The 19,399-nt window shown below is 44.3% G+C and overlaps 1 protein-coding gene across 2 annotated transcripts; it reads left to right on the top strand.

Annotated features, from left to right (window-relative positions):
* Positions 1 to 9,186: 9,186 nt before the first annotated feature.
* On the top strand, positions 9,187 to 11,089 carry LOC121161832 (serum amyloid A-3 protein-like). 2 transcript variants are annotated; one of them, XM_040988467.1, is made up of 4 exons: positions 9,187 to 9,237; positions 9,791 to 9,885; positions 10,294 to 10,432; positions 10,825 to 11,089. In XM_040988467.1, exons 2-4 carry the CDS (start codon positions 9,795 to 9,797, stop codon positions 10,961 to 10,963), a joined length of 369 nt encoding a protein of 122 aa, XP_040844401.1. In that variant the 5' UTR covers positions 9,187 to 9,237; positions 9,791 to 9,794; the 3' UTR covers positions 10,964 to 11,089. The 2 variants fall into 2 exon arrangements, with proteins under 2 accessions (XP_040844401.1, XP_040844400.1); XM_040988466.1 differs by having other exon boundaries at positions 9,200 to 9,237; positions 9,794 to 9,885.
* The last annotated feature ends 8,310 nt before the right edge of the window (positions 11,090 to 19,399 follow it).

Below are 19,399 nucleotides of genomic sequence, written 5' to 3'. Positions count from 1 at the left end.
CACATCCCTGCCTCCACCCACCAGCCTCTGGTTGCCATCTGATTACCAGTACTCTACTTTCTGTTTTCATGAATTAGACTGCCTTTTAGATCCACACAAAAGTGAGGTCATTCAGCGTTTGTCTGTCTGGACCTCACTTATTTTGCCTGGCGTCATGTCCTCCCTTGATATACACTTTCACAAACAATGAAATTTCCAAGCTCCATTGCACATTTCAAAGATGGTAAGAGATTATGTTTTCTCAAAAGAAGATACATATATGAGTTGATTAACACATTAATTATATTGATTAAAAACAGCCCTCATGATATAGATATTTGTCAATTAAAAATACAAGTTTTAACTATGTAGATACCTTCTCTATATATAATTCTTTGTTTTATTGGGAAGAAGATATATCCATATAATTCACAGCTTATCTAATACTTTTTCTAATTGTTTGAAAATGATCTGTGTGTTCAGTAGATCATTGAATTGAAAGCTGGAGAGCAGAAGTTCCAGATTCTCTGGAGCTGAACCTCTGTCCTTGCAGTACTTACTCATTCACCTGTTAAAAAAAACTTCCCCAGCTGTAGGCAACTGCCTAGGTTGCCTTATACCTAGGCAAGTGTTACACTGCTAGGAGAAACACAGCTAATAGCTGGCAGACATTCTGGCCTGGTTAATGCCAAATCTGTGTTAATCATACCAGTGTGCCAGCATATCTGCCTATTCTATTTTTTTCCCCACTGTTTTAGAGATATGCAGGAATGGTGGGGGACTTTGGCTGGGATATACCTCCCAGGTGGTGGTGCTCCAGATTGTCCAGGGAAGGAGTCTGGGATATGTTGGCATGTGGGCCGCTGAAGGCATGCTTGCCTGGGGAAAAGTGACCTCTGGGGACTTTCATGGACCAGGCCACTACACTCGCAGGTAGATGAAGGAGCTGAGATGGGTGGTTTAAAGTGGGGAAACCAGAAGGCATGACTGGGACAGGCCAAGACATCCATCCATGTGGAAGACCTGAGATGGGCTAAGCAGCATCACCAGTTAGCAGCCAGTGCACACAAGAGCTGGGGCTGGGGACCATGCTGGGCTAGACTAGGCCCCGGCATCTGACTGTGAGTGTCAAGGCAAAGGATGGGCCACATTAGGTTGGGTCACAACATCCACTGGAACGTCACAGAATAGGATCTGGGGCCAGATTCTGTAGGGGACTTGTGGGCTTGTCTCTGTGGGATTGCAGCATCCACAATTTGTGCAAGAATTTGGGGAGTTCCTAAGGAAGAGACTGGGTCAAGTCAGGCTGGACTGCATAACTATCACTTGACACTTGTAGGGGCCAGAGCTAGGGGAAGGCTAGGCTGGGCCAGGCTGCAGGCACATGAAAAGACCTGAACTGAAAGCAAACCATGTCAAGAACAGCCATGACACTCACCAGCACTTGAGAGATACAGGGTTGGGAGTGGGTCTGGTATGGGAAACTCCTTTGCTAGGTTGCACCTCCTGCTGGTGTGTGTAGCAGCTGAGGTTGGGGGCAGACCAGGAAAAATTTAGTGCTGGGGACAGGCTGGACTGAGCTAAGCTGCCACACACATGAATGTACACAAGAGCCAGATGGGATGCAGGATGGACTAGACTAGGCTACATAAAAACTAGGGCTGAGGGTGGGCCTGGTGGGGGTGATTGGGATTCACCCCAACTAGGTTGCAGCACCCACTAGTGTGCAAGAAGACCAAGCCTGTGGTGGGCTAGGCAGGGGCAGAACTGGCTGGGCAACTGCGTCCACAGCTATGTGTACTGACTGCTACAATGCTGGAATGAACCTGACCCTGCACTGTCTGGTGTCAGGTTTGAGATCACCCCAGATGAGGTTTCTTGAGTAATTTCCCAGCTGGATCTCTGGACTTAAACCCCAGCCACAGGAAAAGTCGCAATATATGTCGTCCAACCTTGGAGTGCACATGCCAGGACTGTGTATCCTCAGTTGCTGATGTCTGTGCAATGGACAGCATGCTTAGATGCACATTGGGGACATGACAGCCAACTCATCCAGGCCAGCAAAGAACATTGAGTGCCTTGTCAGAGGGTGGAAAGCAGAACAGGTTGGACCACTCTATGCCAAGCTTTGGTAGCAAGTGTCTTGGTCTATTGCTGCACTAAGGTGGACTTTGTCAACCAATAAACCTGGGAAAGATTTTCTCAACCCTGGTGTAACGAAGCTGACAACATCTCAGAAATCACTCAAGTACCACCCTTGAAACATTCTTCCCCACATTAGGGTCCCTAAGGTGTCATCCAATGATTGTACTCCATTCTTAAGTGCTGATTTGGTTTAACAGCAAGGTTGGCCCCCCTCTACTTCTATCCCTTTGGACACAGGAGAGAAAAAAAAATGGTCATATCTTCCTCCATACTTCAAGCCTCCCCATCCTAATCAGAGGCCCAAATGGGTATGCATCCCTTTCAACTATGTAAACAACATTAAAAATAAAATTAAAAATTATGAGAAGAAATACTTGGTAACAATAAATAGTTATACCATCTAAAAAAAAAGAAGCAAAGAAAAATACAGAAAAGAACTTAAAAAGGCATTGTCTTACACTGAGCTCCTGTACTTTGCCCAACAGACCAGCTCAGACCAGAATGAAGTTATGCTTGGTAATATGTAATCAAATGGAACTTAAAAACAGGCTAGTTTTCAAAAAATAAACTAACTGAAATCCCAAGAAATTCACAGCAACTATCCAAGATAGGCCTGGTGAAGCTAAGCTGATAAGGAACTCCCCTTTGTTCAAACCCATCCAGAGAGGGCAGCCTGGCAATGTTGGCAGTTGATGCACTTCTCACCCTATGCTGTTTCCTGTTCCTGCTAAACCTATCTTACAGAAGCCAATCATTTTCCCAAATATGGTGGAGCCCCTATCTATTTTCCAAGCTGACTGCTGCTTTCAGTTTATGAATTATAAATAAACCTAGTTGCATTTTTTGACACATTCTTTAAGGGTTGACAAAGTTATGCCTAAAAGGGAAAAGGAAGGAATTATAGAATTTCCAACTAAAAGGGGAGTGTTCTGAAGCATGTGCACATTAGTGTTTAACAATTGGATCTAAGAAGCTCCAATTATTGGATTTGCCAATTTCTATGGTGTGAATACCCTGACATGGCTTGCAAGATCTATGACAGCCCAGTAATAGATTTCCTAAGTTAGTGTGAGGCAATTCCAGAGTACTATTGGGTAACCTGTTTCCTAAGGGTGGAACTGTTAGCTATGTACTGGAATCTAAGTGAGTTTCAAAGAATCTACTGGAAGAAGAAAAGGAAGCAAAACTAAGTTTATAATCCCTTTTTTAAAAATTATTTTTATTTGAAACGCAGATTTTTACATAGACAGGAGAGATAGGTTAGGTTCACTCCCCAAATGGGCCCAATGGTAGGAGTTGAACTGATCCAAAGCCAGGAGTCAGGAGTCTCCTCCACGTTCCCCACATGGGTTCAGGGTCCCAAGGACTTGAGCCATCCTTTGCTGCTTTCCCAGGACATATTCAGGGAGCTGGCTCGGAAGTGGAGCAGTAGGGATGAGAACGTATATCAATATGAGATGCCAATGCCACATGGTGGCGGATTAGCCTACTGCATCACAGTGCAAAGATCAGCTTCTAGTTTAAGGTAAGAATAAAAAGTACAGTTCACACAATATTTACAAAAATAGCTAATCTGTTAATTGCTTACTCTGGGGACAGGTGCTTGGCTCAGTATTTAAGATGCTAGTTGGGATGTCTACATCCTGTATCAGGGTGCACAGATTGAACTTACAGTCCCAGCTCCTGAAACACAAACCCTAAGAGGCAGCAGTTGATGGCTCAAGTAGTTGGGTCCCCTGTAGAATACCCAGATTGAGTTCTGGCTCCTGCCTTCAGGCTGTCTCACCCATGTTGCTACAGGCAATTGGAGAGTGAATCAGTGGATGTCTACCTTTCAAATGAACGAAATAACTACATACAAAAATTTAAAAAATTTTTATACTCTACACATGAGCAAATGTATGTAATAGGTGCTAGGGCTTGAACCGGATCGGCTCCTGAATTCATGCAGGTGTTGAACCCCCAAAGTCAGTAAGTTAATGGAGCTAAGAGGGTAGAAATAAAATCCAGTTGTGGTGTTTAGGAGTATGCCTAGTGGGAGGTCCTGAGGTTCCTGGAGATGAGCTTTAAGAAGGACATCCTTGTGAGAGGGCTGTTTATAAAAGTCTGAGCTAGAACCAAGTGTGCTCTCTCTTTTCTGACTTGCTATGCAATCCCTCCTCCCACAAATGCTTTCCAAAATCAACCTTCTTCCTTCAATAGTAGCTGATCTTAAGCATTTTGTAATAGTGACAAGAACCTTGCTAGATCGTGGTAACTGATTATTGCAGAACTTGCGATGTGTCAGTTTTCAAATTGACCTACCTAAGAAATACCTAGAAAAGCATTATTTGGAGTGTGTCTGTGAGGTTGTTTATAAAAGAGATGAGCAGGTGAATCTTCGTGGACTAGGTGAGAAGACCAGGCCTCCGTGTGGCTGGGCACCATCAGAATAAATTCAGAAGGTTAATGAATTGGTCTTTCTGAGAGCAGAGACATCCTTGTCTCCCACCTTGGACATAAAAGATCCAGGCTTGCTGGCCTTCAGACTGTGACACAAGCCACCATCCCGCTTCTCCCTCCCCAAAACTCACAATCTTGGCACAGAACTGAGGGTTACCTCATCAGCTTCCCTGGTTCTGAGGCCCTGGCCTTGAGACTTGGGCTGAGTCACATTGTTGGCCCATTAGTGTCTCCAGTCTGCAGACAGCATGCTGTGGGACTTCTCAGTTATCTTAAGCGAGGGAGCAATTTCCCTAATAAATTCCTTTTTTTATACATCCATATACCTACACATTCATTCTTTCTCTTAAAAGAAATTTAATTAATATAGAACTGAATATGAAAATGTTCCATATAACAAAATGGTTCCAGATTTTAAAAAAGCTATAATTAAGTTAAGAATTAATGTTTGTCAAAGGGTAACAAAGAAACAAGCAAATGTAAGATCAAGCTCAATGGACCCCTGTGACAGTTGCTGGCTTTATTGCCTTGCTTCCTGAACACTGTTGGGCTTGTTTTGTTTTGACCTGGGCTTTATTTGGCAGGGGGTGAGATGTGTTGGCATCTGATGTGCCGGGGGATTTCCTGGTTTTACACAGACGTGCCCATGTCCTCTCTATTGTAAAAATTAATGAGCAAAATGAGAGAATAAAATATAAACAATTAATGTATGGTTAGATATTATAATTTTTCAGAATTTGATTTATTTAATATAAAATCCAATGCATTTGATATAGATGAGGCAGGGAGTTGAGTGAACAAAAAGGCTGAGAGGTTTCCAGTAGTCTTTGTGTCTTAGCTCTTTGCCCTGACGTGACGATTCAGCGTACCCACTTCCCCATGACAATGCCTTGATCGCAGTGAGTCAGTAGAAGATTTCCAGTATTGCATAGTTCACAAGGTGTAAAGTAGTTGTGACAAGATGTCATCACTAGCATGTCTTTTTCCCCTAAGAAAACAGCAACAAAGGGGCTGGACATCACAGGGCTTCCTCTGTAAGGAGCATGCCTGTGACCAGTGGCTGTGGGGGGCTGACAGCTCCCCTTCTCTGCACCCTGCTCTGCTGTCTACTCCTGGGATTGCAGGGAATTCTACCATCTCCAAGGAAAAGGAGTTATGTGTCAAGAATATCTGACAGTGTTTGTGGCATTGTATTATGTTGGACAAGAACCAAAGTGATGGGGCTGGTGGTGTGGCAGGTGTAGCAGATAAAGCTGTTGCCTGCTGAACTGCCATCCCACATAGGTGCCAGTTTGTGTCCCAACTCCATTTCTGATCCAGATTCCTGCTAGTGGCCTGGGGAAAAAAATGGAGGATAGCCCAAGTGCTTGGCCCCTTGCCACCCATTTGGGAGACACACAAGAAGTTCCTTACTTCCAGCTTCAGCCGTTGTGGTCATCCTGGGAGTGAAGCAGCAAATGTTTTTTTTTTTTTTTCCCCTCTCTCACTCTGTAACTCTGCCTATCAAACAAATACACCTTTAACAAAATAAAAATAAAAACAAAAAGAACCAAAGGGGTATGAATGTTCTTTGACAGACATCTGCCATTTACCTTTCATCTCACTGTGCCTAAACAAAACAAAACAAACTATAAAAGGCTCCTACCCAGAGAGAGGCATCATTCCTAATTTTGATAGGCTCCAATCTAAAACAATGATTCCCACACATGATTCCCAACCCTTGCCTTGTTGGCTACCTCCTGAGTCATCACTTCTCTATCTAATAGCGTGGCAGTGGCAGGGGGTGGAGAGAGGAATCCTGAGCTTTTGTTTCTTGGCTTGGCTTTTATTTGCCCTGCTGCTCAGGCTTCCAGCTTCCAAACTGAGAAAGACTAGCTCTGAGACCCCATGTAGTCCTTCATCTTCCCTGCCATGTTATAATGCAGCCTTATTTCTTTAGTTACTTAAAAAGCAGACAGACACACACACACACACACACACACACAGGGAGAGAGAGAGAGAGAGAGAATATTCTTCAATCCACAGGTTCATTTCCCAAATGCCTACAACAGTCAAGACAGGACCAAGCCAGAGCCAGGAACTTGGAAGTTCATCTGGGTCTTTCACATGGGGAGAAGGGGCCATCATCTTTTCTACGTGTTTTAGCAGGAATCTGGATCTGAAGCAGAGTAGCTGGTACTTAAAAGGATGTATTGATGGTGCTCTGATTTAAATACACACTTACCAAGGAGTAGCCTAACTTGCTGTGTCCCAGTACCCTGGCAGGATGGAGGGATTTTTCCCTTTTTTCTTGACCTTTTCTTTTTAATGAAGGTGCAGGGAGAGAGCAAGTGAGGGTCTCTAGCCTCCTAAAAGCACTGAATGCGTTTTTTACATGCAGCTTCTCCCCAGGGTAGTCTTAACTCAAGTGATAAAGCACAATCTAGATGTTCTGGGAAAACAGCTGTTCTCCAACATCAGTCTTTCAGCAACCTTGTATCTTCACTCACCCTGCTTTCTTCCTGAATCAAGTATTCTGGTAGTCAGCAGCCTTTAGGCCTCCTGTTTATCTTGATGTATACCATTTCTGTATTCTTCTTTAAAAATATTTATTTACTTTCATTTAAAAGGCATATTTTACAAAGAGAGGGGGAAAGATAGAGAGAAAGAGAGATCTTCCATCCACTGGTTCATTCCCCAAATGGCCACAGTGGTCACAGCAGAGCTGATCCAGTTCTCCCAAGTGGGTGCAGGGGCCCAAGGACTTGCACCATGCTTTACAGCTTTTCCAGGCCATAAGCAGAGAGCAGGATCGGAAGTGAAACAGCAAAGAATTGAAAGGTGCATAAATGAGATGAAGTAATGCATGCAGAGGACTAACTTGCTTGCTACACGACTGCACTGGCCTCCATTACTGTATTTCTTTGAAGCATTTCATTTTTTTTAAAAAAAAGATTTATTTGTTTTTATTGCAAAGACAGATATACAGAGAGGAAGAGAGACAGAGACGAAGATCTTCCCTCTGATGGGTCACTTCCCAAGTGACTGCAATGGCTGGGACTGAGCCAATTCGAAGCCAGGAACTAGGAGTATCTTCCAGGTCTTCCACGCGGTTACAGGTTCCCAAGGCTTTGGGCCGTCCTAGACTGCTTTCCCAGGCCATAAGCAGGGAGCTGGATGGGAAGCGGGGCCGCCGGGATTAGAACCAGTGCCCATGTGGGATCTCTGCACGTGTAAGGCGAGGACTTTAACCACTATGCTATATGCCAGGTCCTAGAGCATTTCATTTTACAGAATTATTATTTAGTTATTTGAAAGGCACAGTTACAAAGAGGGGAGAGTTACAGGTCTTCCATCTGTTAGGTCATTCCCCCAAATGGCTGCAAAATCCAGGACTGAGTCAGGTTGAGGTCAGGAGCCAAGGGCTTCATCCAGGACTTTCAGAAGGGTAGCAGGGGCCCAAGAACTTGGGCCATTTCTGCCTACTTTTTCAGGCCATTAACAGGGAGATGGATCCAAAATGAACAGCCAGGACAAGAACAAGTGCCCATATGGGATGCCAGTGTTGCAGGCAGCAAATCTGCCACTCTGCCACAATGCCATGCCCCAGAGCAAGTTCTGATACCACGGCTCAGAATTCCTTGATTACATCGTCCCCCAACATAACCTGCCCTGTGATCTCCTGTAGCAACTGCCCATGAATACACTTGAGTCTGGAGGACTCCTATTTTTAGTACCAAGTGCACCCACACAAGTGCCACAACGTGTATCTACCTGGGTTGTCAATCTTCTTTCCTTCCTGTACTATGCCCAAAGGTCTCAGTTTCATTCTGAGCTGTTCCTTGCAATGGATGTGGCTCCATCTGTCCTGTATTTTCACATTCTTTAAATAAGAAAATACCTTTGTTTCCAAAAAAAAAAGTTATTTGTTTTACTTTTGAGATAACATACTTTTTTAAATATTAATTACATTGCATTATGTGACACAGTTTCATAGGCTCTGGGAATCCCCCAACTGCTCCCCCCATGGTGGAGAGACAACATACTTTCAAATTTATATTTGTCAATGGTTCAATACTCCACTGAATAAAGAGCTCAGCAAATAAAAGCAAGAATCATATGGAAAAATGCCAGTTTCATTACTACACAGTACACTTGAAAATAACCACAGATCATTTGAACTATAGCAATATACCATTCTTAACAATTTGTTTGGCAAAGATTTAACACAAAGTTTGACAAAACACTATATTTGCAGCAAAAGCTACACACTCATCACACTCATTTCTTTATTTGCTTTTATTATTATTATTTTTTCCAAATCTCTCTCTCTCTCTCTCTCTCTCTTTTTTTTTTTTTTTTTTTGCTGTTGATTTGCTTTGCAGTAACTTGTCAATACACTATTTGAAAGGACAGAGGGGAGAGATTTCCCCTCCAGAAAGCTTTCTGGAACTAGGTAGAACACTCTAGTTTATTACAGTCCTGAAATTGGCCACATTGCGCAACCTGAGAAAATCAAATCTGTGTTAAGAGAAATCTTAATGTTTTGTGAATGCTGTTCTCTGCCCAAGAGATTGTGCAAGAGGAGGGAGAGGTTTGTTTCATCAGCAAAGTGCCAGTATATATAGCACAGCCCCGTCTCTCCAGCAGGTCAGCTCCACCAGAGGCTTCAGCGGGGACTGGCAGCTGGAGGTAAGCTGCTGGGACTCTCCACCAACTTTGCTCTGCAAATGCGCTTCCCCTTCGGCACCTTGGGCTGCATCTCTGCTGTTTCTGCATCCTCCCTTAATTTGCTATTCTGATACTAGGAATCACCAGATGTGAGCTATTTTCAGTTTAGGGATTTTGTTCTGTTTCCATCATGTCAAATCTGTGATAGATTGAGTGGGCATTGTATAAATATACACTGAGCATTCAGCTGAACACATGGATTGGCCACAAGGTCCCCAAATAACTCTTTCTGGAGACTTTATGTAAAGATGGGCCTCAGGGCTGACAGGGGAGAACTTAAAAGGGAAGTGATGTGCAGGCTCATCACAGGTTCACTACGGACTCTCAGATACTGAGATTCCAATGAAACAAACAGAATTGAAGAACCTGACTCCCTGAAAGGCTATCATTCATTATACACTCATGTGTGTCTATAAAATTGTGTTTTATTCATGGGATGCCAAGGATGAGTGACCATGACAAAAAACAAAAGCACATGTCATGTCATCCCTGGTCGTGTTTCCTTGTTCCACAGCAGGATGAAGCTTTCCATTGGCATTATTTTCTGCTTCCTGATCCTGGGAGTCAACAGCCAAGGATGGGGATCATTCATCAAGCAAGCTGCTCAAGGTAAGGGTCACACAATGGGAGGGAGGCTGCATCTGGCTGGAACCTGGAGTCACCTGGCAGAGCTCACATCCTCACTGGGCAAAGGTGCTACTGGGTCTTTGGATGTAGATATTCATTGAACTAGGAAATGTCCTTTAACAATCACTGCATCTCTTCTTTACAGCTATCACACATGGCCCAAAACACAAGAGCAACCTAACCTAGAATGGGAGCAAATGTAATAACAATTTGCATCCAGTATGAGTTTCATTGCATTAGTCTAGACAAGGGAGGAGCAAAGGAATATTCATCTCAAGCCAACATGATTTCCAAAATCTTTGTCAAAGGCTGACATCTCTGGACTCAGTGAAAGTTCTTCATTCTCTGTTTTTTGCAAAGACGTGATCGTCTTCACCATTCTCTTTTCAGGGACTAAGGACATGTGGAGAGCCTACTCTGACATGAAAGAAGCCAATTTCAAAAATTCCGACAAGTACTTTCATGCTCGGGGGAACTATGACGCTGCCCGAAGGGGCCCTGGGGGTGCCTGGGCTGCCAGAGTGATCAGGTACCTGGGGCTGCCAGGGAGGGCAGGACTTGGGGAGCAGAGCTTAACTGCCCTGGGCAGTCAGGAGACAGGCTTCATGGTAGAGAAGCCTTTAGGGACTGGGCCATCCCTGTCTTGCCCACATTTCCTTTCTGGGTTTACAGTGGGTCTGGATGTCTGCTGGCAGTGTGTGATTCCCATTCTCCTCTCTGGAGCTGTCCATCCAGCACTAGAAGGAGTCCTGGAGCTGAGCAGCGCCTTTAGGAATTGAGTGGGCCAGGCAGGATTGGTGCTGTAGTTCCTTGGCCTGGGCCTTCTGGGGCTGCTGTTTGGTTCTGCTCTTGCAAAGGGGAGGGTTTGGAGAGTGAGACGGTAACTGGGGACTAATGACTTCATTTCTGCCTCAATTCCAGTAATGCCCGAGAGAGAATCCAGGGACTCAGCGGCCGTGGGGCAGAAGACACAGCAGCTGACCAGTTTGCCAACCGCTGGGGCCGCAGTGGCAAAGACCCCAATCACTTCCGACCCAAGGGTCTGCCCAGCAAATACTAAGCTTCCACCTCCCACTATCTTCAGGAGACCCCTTCTGTTGGCAGGGATACTCGTAGAATTTGAATTCTGTATCCATGGCATTGGTAGAGAATATATACAATTGTTTAATAAATGTTTGTGAAATCAGATTTGTTGCTGGATTCTGGAAATGGCAGATGGCAATCTCCCTGGGAATGTGGGCCTCTTCAGTATCATAGGCATGGTTAATGAACAACACATTTTATTTGAAAAAGAATAAAAAATTTTAAATTAAAAAACTAAGAATGGAGATGAGGCCAATGAAAAAAACATAAGAGTTGGGGGAAAAACTATTTATCCAAACTCATACCACATTGTAGGGACCACAATATGGACCAAGTACAGATATATATTTATATGGCCCCCAAAATTGAAGTGATCATAAGAGTGCCTATGAATAAATTTAAAAGTAAAATATACAAATGGATGAAATTCAACAAATTCTGGGGAGGGTACTTGGTGCTGCAGCTAATATAGCACCTGCGGCCCATGCCCGAGTGCCTGGCTTCCAGTCCGTGCTCTGCTCCCAAGTCTAACTCCCGCTAAAGTGCACACTGGGAGCCAGCAGGTGGTGACTCGTGGGAGACACAGACTGAGTTTCTGGATCCAAGTTTTGGCCTGGCCCCTTCTTGGCTACAGTGGGCATTTAGAGAAACAGTGGGAAGATAGGAGATTTCTATCTGTGTCTGTATGCCTTCTAAATAAATGCAAATACGTCTAATCAATAAATTCTTTAAGAAACACAACTTACAAAAAATGGACTCAAGAAGAAATGAAAATCTGAGTTGTCCTACAAGTATTGTAAAAGACTGAATTTTCTATGAAACAATGGTTTCACTTACTTTCCCCTAGCCCTTGACTCTTCGCACCCTAATCAAGTATGTAAAAATATCAAAAATAAAATTTATACAAGAAAAAAGATTGAATTTTCTGATAAAAATGGCGGATTCAGATAGTTCCCTAGACAAATTTAACGCTTAAAAAGGCAAATAAGTTCTATTTTATTTATATATAAACCAGAGAGTAGAAAATACTCTCTAACTCTTCCAATAAGAGTAGGAAGCCTTTGCCATTAAAACCGAAACAGTCAAAGGAAAGTACAAAGAACAAAAGGACCCTAAATCACCTTGGATTGCACCCAGCAAGAGTCATCCCCAGGGTCAAAGAATAGTCTGAGGTTATACCCACAATTCCAGATGACCCTGCCACTCGAGAGAAGTGCCTCAGTTCCTGTCACACAAGACCCTTTCCCAGGGTCTCGCTGGCCCCGGTGTCTCTGGCTGTCGTGGACTGTCTCAGGCCACTCTGTGTTCAGCGGGCTGTACCCTCTCCCCTTGCTACCTCCTGGGCATTGGGGACCCCCAGTCCTCTCTCCTGCCAGGGAGGCCTAGACCTCAGCATTTTGCCTCTCCTTCCTGAACCACCTGCTTACCAGCTCAAGTCCAGGGTTCTCTTCCAAGCCATTTTTACTCTCACTTTGGCTCAGAATGTCACCTTGTCAGTGTACCAGGTTCCCCTGGGCTAAGAGTGAATAACGTTTCCGAAGCATTTTCTCTGAGCCTTCTTGAGCATCCGCAGCCACACTTGGCAGCACACTCTCCTAGCACTAATTAGAAGTACACAGCAGCGATCATGACAAGGTGACTATGGGCGAGGCCTTGCTCTGTGCAGCGTTTTATGCCATCCTGCTGGAACCTTACACTTTGTCTTTATTTTGGAGCTAACGAATCTTGAGGTACAGTTTAAATATTATATCCATGTCAGATGGCTAGTTTGAGACTGGAGTCAACACCCCTGATGATTTGCTATAACTAGCAATCATCTTGAAGTACCGAGCTTATAAAACACTTACGTATGCATTAGTTCATGTCAATGAATATGTTCCACATACTACCTCAGCTAAGCCCACAACAAATCTACAACTCCTGTCAGTTCAGTGGTATAATAGGCTATTCCTCCACCTGTGGTGATGTCAAACTATGTGGGCACTGGCTTGTGTCCCGGCTGCTCCACTTCTGATCCAGCTTCCTGCTGATGGCCTGGGAAAGCAGCAGAGGCTGGCCACAGACCTTGGGACCCTGCTTCCATGTGGAGACCTGGAGGAAGCTCCTGGCTCTCTGCATCAAATCAGCTCAGCTCTGGCCATCACAACCATTTGGGGAGTGAACTAGCAGATGGAAGATTCATTCTCTCTCTTTCTCTTCCCCTTCCTCTGCTTTCAGCCTTTCTGACTTTCAGGTAAAATAAATCAATCTTTTAAAAATGATTAGCATTCCTATTTTAAAAATCTACAACTTGCATGAAATGTAAATGAGGAGGAAAGGAGAGCAGGGCTAAGGACAAAGCAAACAAACTGAAGGACAAGAGAACTGTGGGCAGATGTCTCCAGCGCCGGAGGAGGGTGTGCACACCCAGGGGTGGCTTGAAAGCCCTGTGGGACCCAGAGAACTTAACGTTATCTTAAGAAAATACCATTCAAGTATGAATTTTCCTTTGGTCACAGCCCATCTATAATGGACTGAACTGGGAAAAGGGAGAGAAATGTATATTTAAAATGAACAGAAAGTTTCAACATTATATGGGCCTAGACTTTCTGGTTACTATTTTATTTTATTTTAAAGATTTATTTATTTTTTAATTAGAAAGGCAAATACACAGAGAGAGGGAGATGTGGAAATATTCCCCATCCGCTGATTCACTCACCAAGTGGCTGCAATTGCTGGAGCTAAGCTGATCCAAAACCAGAAGCCAGGAAACTCCTCCTGGTCTCCTACGTGGGTGGAGGGTCCCAAGGCCTGGAACCTTCCTCTGCTGCCTTCCCAAGCTGCAAGCAGGGAGCTGAAAAGGAAGTGGAGCAGCTAAGACACAAACCAGTGCCCACATGGGATCCCAGCACATGCAAGGCAAGAATTGAGCCACTAGTCTATTGCACTGGGTTCTCTGGTTTCTATTTTAAAACAAATATAAGCCCTAAAATCTATGGTTTAAAATTACTATAATACTTTTGATTACTTATAAACAAATAGAAAAGGCATGAATTGGAGCTAGCACCTTGGTGTAGTGGGTAAAGCACTGCCTGCAACATTGGCATCTATATGGGTACTGATTCATGTCCCAGCTGCTCCACTTCTGGTCCAGCTGTCTGCTAATGGCCCAGGAAACACAATGGAAATGATTCAAACGTTTGCACCCCTGTCACCGTGTGAGAGACCTGAATGTGACTCCTGTCTCCTGGTTCTGCCAGGCCCAGCCCGGCAGTTGCAGCCAACGGGGGAGTGAACCATCAGATCTCTTTGGTTTTATCTTTTACTTTCCTTCTCTCTCTGTAACTCTTTCAAATAAATAAATAACCTCATTTTAAGAAAAGGAAAAGAAGGGCCCAGAACTGAAGCCTAGTGGCTAAAGTCTGGCCTTGCACACTCTGGGACTCCATAGAGGTGCCAGTTTGTACACCAGCTATTCCACTTCCCATCTAGCTCCCTGCTTGTGACCTGGGAAATCAATCAAGAATAGCCCAAAGCCTTGGGATTCTGCACTTGTGTGGGAGATCTGGAAGAAGCTCCTGTCTCCTGGCTTCAGATCAGCTCAGCTCCGGCCACTGCAGCCACTTGGGGAGTGAGCCAGTGGACAGAGGATCTTACTCTCTGTATCTCCTTCTGTCTGTATATCTGTCTTTCCTACAAAAATAAATAAATCTTTTTTTAAATCAATTTTTTAAAAAGAAAAAGAAAAGGCATAAACTGACCTATGTTTTATTCAGAACCCTGGTCAACCTTCCTCATGTGTATGTTTCTAATGAGACAGTGACACTAAAGATTTATTGAGTGAATTCATACATTTATATGCATCTATATCTCCAGTGATTGGCTACTATTAAACTATTCTGTAGCCTTTATTAATATTCTTTCGTTTTCTTGACTTATTGATGTTTCAGAATGATGAGGCAATCTCAGTTCTTGCCTCACACCAAAGAAGAATTTCCATCCATACAGGAACAGTGAGCAGTGAGAAACCACAGCGGTCAGGAGGGCAACTGCAATGAAGGCGTTGCTGGAAAAGCTTGCCACTGCTCCCTCTGCTGTACACACAGTGGATTTCTATGACTGGTCTATTTCTGAAATTAGATGAAGATTTACTCGATCAAGGAGGAAGAGAGTAACAATCAGAAGGCAGGGATAACACCCAACCCAAAGGTTAGAATACCAATCAGAAATCCAGAAACTGAAAGTACATGCTAATAAAGCATGTTATGTGAACCAGTCAGGGAACTGAAAGTCATGTTAATGGGACAGGCTACAGGAACCACTCACGCGAATGAATTTGGAGTAAGCCTATTCTGTACAGAAGTGTGTGCAGTGCACAGTCAGGTCTAGTGTGCAGAGTCCACACTGAAGATGACATTGCATAAGCTATCCATGATGTGGATGCCTGGCAGACATTCCAAGCGAGACTTAAAGCAAGGGACCTCCTGTGCACATGCAAGGCTGTACATGGGCCTGAACTCATGCAAAGACCTGACTGACCCCAGAGTCTGATACTTTGTTGTTCCCTGGAATGTTGCCTAATTCCTTTCTTCCCACAGGAGAGCTACTTATTTACCCTTTGCTTGGAACTGTTTTGGGCTACTCTGACCTTGAGGAAACTCGGCTAATCTGTGCTCCTTGCACCTGCTTTCTCACTACTTGCACTATTTTTCGTAAAAGTATAAAAACTCTCACTTCCTTTGTTTTGGTGAGTCGTTCTGCGAGATGATGGGTGCCTTGCTACAATAATAAAAATTCAGTTATGCAGGACCTCTCACGTTCTCCATGAATTCACCTCTAACATACCCACCTCCCTGAGGGCTCCTGAAGAGTTATTACATCATGTTTTTTTTTTCTTTGCTCTATTTTTCTTTCCTATTTAGGGGTCTCTGAAACTCCAACCAGTAAGTTATTAACTTTTTGAAAATCAGAACATTCACTCCCCAAGCAGGTCTGCTTGGGGCTGCTGGCTTCTCCGCAGCCCTCCTCAGCTAGCCTTTGCAGCTCATCCCACGAGGGATCATTCTCAACTACGAGAGCCATCGTATCTTCGTTCATTTGTTTGGCAAGTCGATGGCTCAATGCTAAATCCTCACCTTGCATTCACTGGAATCCCATTTAGGCACCAGTTTATGTCCCAGCTGCTCCACTCCCACTCCAGCTCCCTGTTTATGGCCTGGGAGAGCAGTAAAGGATGGCCTAAAGCCTTGGGACCTGAACCACATGAGAGTCTTGGAAGAATCTCCTGGCTTCGGATAGGCTTAGCTTTGGCCATTTTAGCCATTTGGTGAGTGAACCAGTGGATGGAAGATCTTTATCTCTCCTTCTGTCTGCAAATCTGATCTATCTTTCCAATAAAAATAAAATAAATATTGAAAACAAAATCAAGCAATTGGGCCCGGCACAGTAGCCTAGTGGCTGAAGTCTTCGTCTTGCATTCACTGGGATCCCATATGGGCACCAGTTCATGTCCCAGCCACCCTGCTTCCCATTCAGCTCCCTGTTTGTGGTCTGCCAAAGTAGTCAAGGATGGCCTAAAGCCTTGGGACCCTGCACCCATGGGGGATACCCAGAAGAAGCTCCTGACTTCGGATCGGCTCATCTCCAGCCATTGCAGCCACTTGGGGAGTAAATCATCAGTGGATGGAAGATCTTCCTCTGTCTCTCCTCCTCCCTGTATATCTGACTTTCCAACAAAAATAAATTTTAATTTAAAAAAAAGAAAAAGAAATAAATTTTTAAAATCAAGCAATCAATAATCACAACTAAATACAATTCAAAGTCTCCGAGAAGGTAAATGCTTTTTCAGTGTGTGTGTGGCTGGCTGTAAGGCATTCCTCGGCGCCGCTCAGAGCTTGAAGGCAGTGACCCCACCTGCTCTAGATGCTTTCTTTCAGATACCCCAGCTGGGAACCTTGGAACAGGTCATAGTTGCAGAAATAATGCTAGTTCCAGGCCCAGTCTATGTGCGCTGGCACACGTGGACGCTGCCCTGAGGTGTGAGTTCAAAGCAAACTTTGCGAGCCCTGCCAGGAAAAAATCCTCTAAAATTCACAAAATGCTCAGCCAAATATAAGAGAGTTGACCGAGAATCTCCTGAAATGTTTTTTTGTTTGTTTGTTTGTTTGTTTGTTTTTTATAAAAGGGTTTGGCAGTGACTGTGGAAAAAGCGCAATACTAAGGGACAGCAGTATCCAGGATTTATATCTTTGGGAAAGCCACTGTGTAAGCCATTGCAGCCACCAGGAGCTGTGCTTGTGAAGCAGGGAGTGAAGCCATGTCTGGCAACAGTGATATGTGATAAGACCACTGGTTCAAGTCTTGGCCACTCCACTTCCTATTCAGCTCCTGCTGACGTGTCTGGGAAAACAGCAGAGGATGGCCTGAATGGTTGGACCTGTACCACCCACATAGCACACTGGGAGTTCCAGGCTCCATGCTTTGGCCTTGCCAGGTCCTGCTTCAAGCCATTTGGTGAGAGAACTAGCAGATGAAAGATCTCTCTCTCTCTTCATGTCCCGCCTCAACAGCTCAATTGGTTAATCCTCTCCTTGCAAGCATCAAGATCCCATGTGAGCACTGGCTTATGTCCTGGCTGCTCCACTTTTCATCCAGCTCCCTGCTGATGGCCTGGGAAAGCAGTACAAAATGGCCCAAAGCCTTGGGATCCTGCACTTGTGTGGGAGACCCAGAGGAACCTCCTGGTTCCTGACTTTGGATCAGCTCATCTCTGGCCATTGCAGCCACTTGGGGAGTAAACCACTAGATGGAAGATCTTTCTCTTCAGACATCTGTTTTTCCAATAAAAATAAAATTTAAAAGAGATTTAAAGAAATAAATCTTTAAAAAAAAAAAGGTCAATCAGTTGCACTAAAGATAGAATTATCTTTCTGTAGAAATAACCCTGTAGGAGCATTGTTCAAAGAGAGTATCAAAAACTCTCAGCAAAGAGTTTGCTTTAAAAAAAAGGAGTATAAGGGGCCTGGCCTGACAGCTCAGTGGCTAAATCATTGCCTTGCAACTGCTGGGATTCCATATGGCTACCAGTTTGCGTCCCAGTTGCTCCACTTCCCTTCCAGTTCCCTGTTTGTGTTCTGAGAGAGCAGTAGAGGAAGCTCCTGGCTCCTGATCAGCTCAGCTCTGGCTATTGCAGCCACTTGGGGAGTGAACCAGTGGACTGAAGATCTTTCTCTCTTTCTCTCCTTCTCTCTGTGGGTCTGCGTTTCCAATATAAATAAATAAATCTTTAAAAAAAAAAGGTGCAGGAATGGATATTGGCGCAGTGGTTAAGTGACCACCTAGAACATCTCACTTTCTGTACCAGAGTGCTGGTTTGAATTCTAATCCAGTTTCTGCTAAGGGGTGCTGAGGCAGGAAGCAATTGATGGCTCAAGTACTTGGGTCCCTGCCACCCATTTACAGGTCCATGGGGACCTGGACAGAGTTCATGGCTCCTAGCTTCAGCATGGCCCAGTCCTGACTGGGATGGGCAAATGGAAGATATTCTGTGTTACAAGTAAAATAATGTTTTTTTTTTTAAGATTTATTTTTATTATTTTTTCATTGGAAAGGCAGATATACAGAGAGGAGAGACAGAGAGGAAGATCTTCCGTCCGATGATTCACTCCCCAAGTGAGCGCAACGGGCCGCGATACTATGCTGATCCGAAGCCAGGAGCCTCTTCCGGGTCTCCCACGCGGGTGCAGGTTCCCAAAGCTTTGGGCCGTCCTCGACTGCTTTCCCAGGCCACAGGCAGGGAGCTGGATGGGAAGCGGGGCTGCCTTGATTAGAACCGGCGCCCATATGGGATCCCGGGCGTGCAAGGCGAGGACCTTAACCACTTGCGCCACCACGCCGGGCCCCCAAAATAATGTTTTTAAAAATGTAAAAGGGTTGTAGAAGTGTGTTATGGTATTTGGTAATAAGAATATTTAGATATTATTTTGATTTTTGTGATGTTCCTGGTACTGGTCAACTATATAAAATTTTTAATTTGTTTTAATTTCTTTTTCCCTTTTTAGGTAAATATTATCTAGCTAGCATTTGTAAGTTTGTATTATTTTTCCTACAGAGCGATCTTTGAATTTCATAATTCAAGCCCTATGAGACCTTGTGTTTGCCTCTGCACATAGGTGAAAAGCATGGATCTAGGACTAACTGTGTTGAAATGCATGTTATATATATGTATGCATATATATACATATATATTTAAATAGAGAGATCACTTATTCTACGGTGTGTTTCCCACATGCAGTTAATGTGCGCTCACTGGCGTTGAAGGTTGAAGCTGAGGGCCATGGACTCACTCCAGGTCTCCCACATGGATGGCAGGAACCCAGTTAACGTGGGCCATCCCCTCTGCCTTCCAGAGGCTGCATTAGGAGGCAGCTCGAGT

This window comes from Ochotona curzoniae, unplaced genomic scaffold, assembly GCF_017591425.1.
Source record: "Ochotona curzoniae isolate NIBS_2020 unplaced genomic scaffold, NIBS_Ocur_1.0 contig_4877, whole genome shotgun sequence".
In the NCBI taxonomy this organism is placed as follows: Eukaryota; Metazoa; Chordata; class Mammalia; order Lagomorpha; family Ochotonidae; genus Ochotona; species Ochotona curzoniae.
This window is presented reverse-complemented; position numbering and strand designations above follow the sequence as displayed.

Coding starts and splice junctions, on each gene's coding strand:
- LOC121161832 (XM_040988467.1), top strand. CDS start 9,795: ATGAAGCTTTCCATTGGCATTATTTTCTGCTTCCTGATCCTGGGAGTC. Junction 9,886..10,293: donor CATCAAGCAAGCTGCTCAAG/GTAAGGGTCACA, acceptor TTCTCTTTTCAG/GGACTAAGGACATGTGGAGA. Junction 10,433..10,824: donor TGGGCTGCCAGAGTGATCAG/GTACCTGGGGCT, acceptor CCTCAATTCCAG/TAATGCCCGAGAGAGAATCC.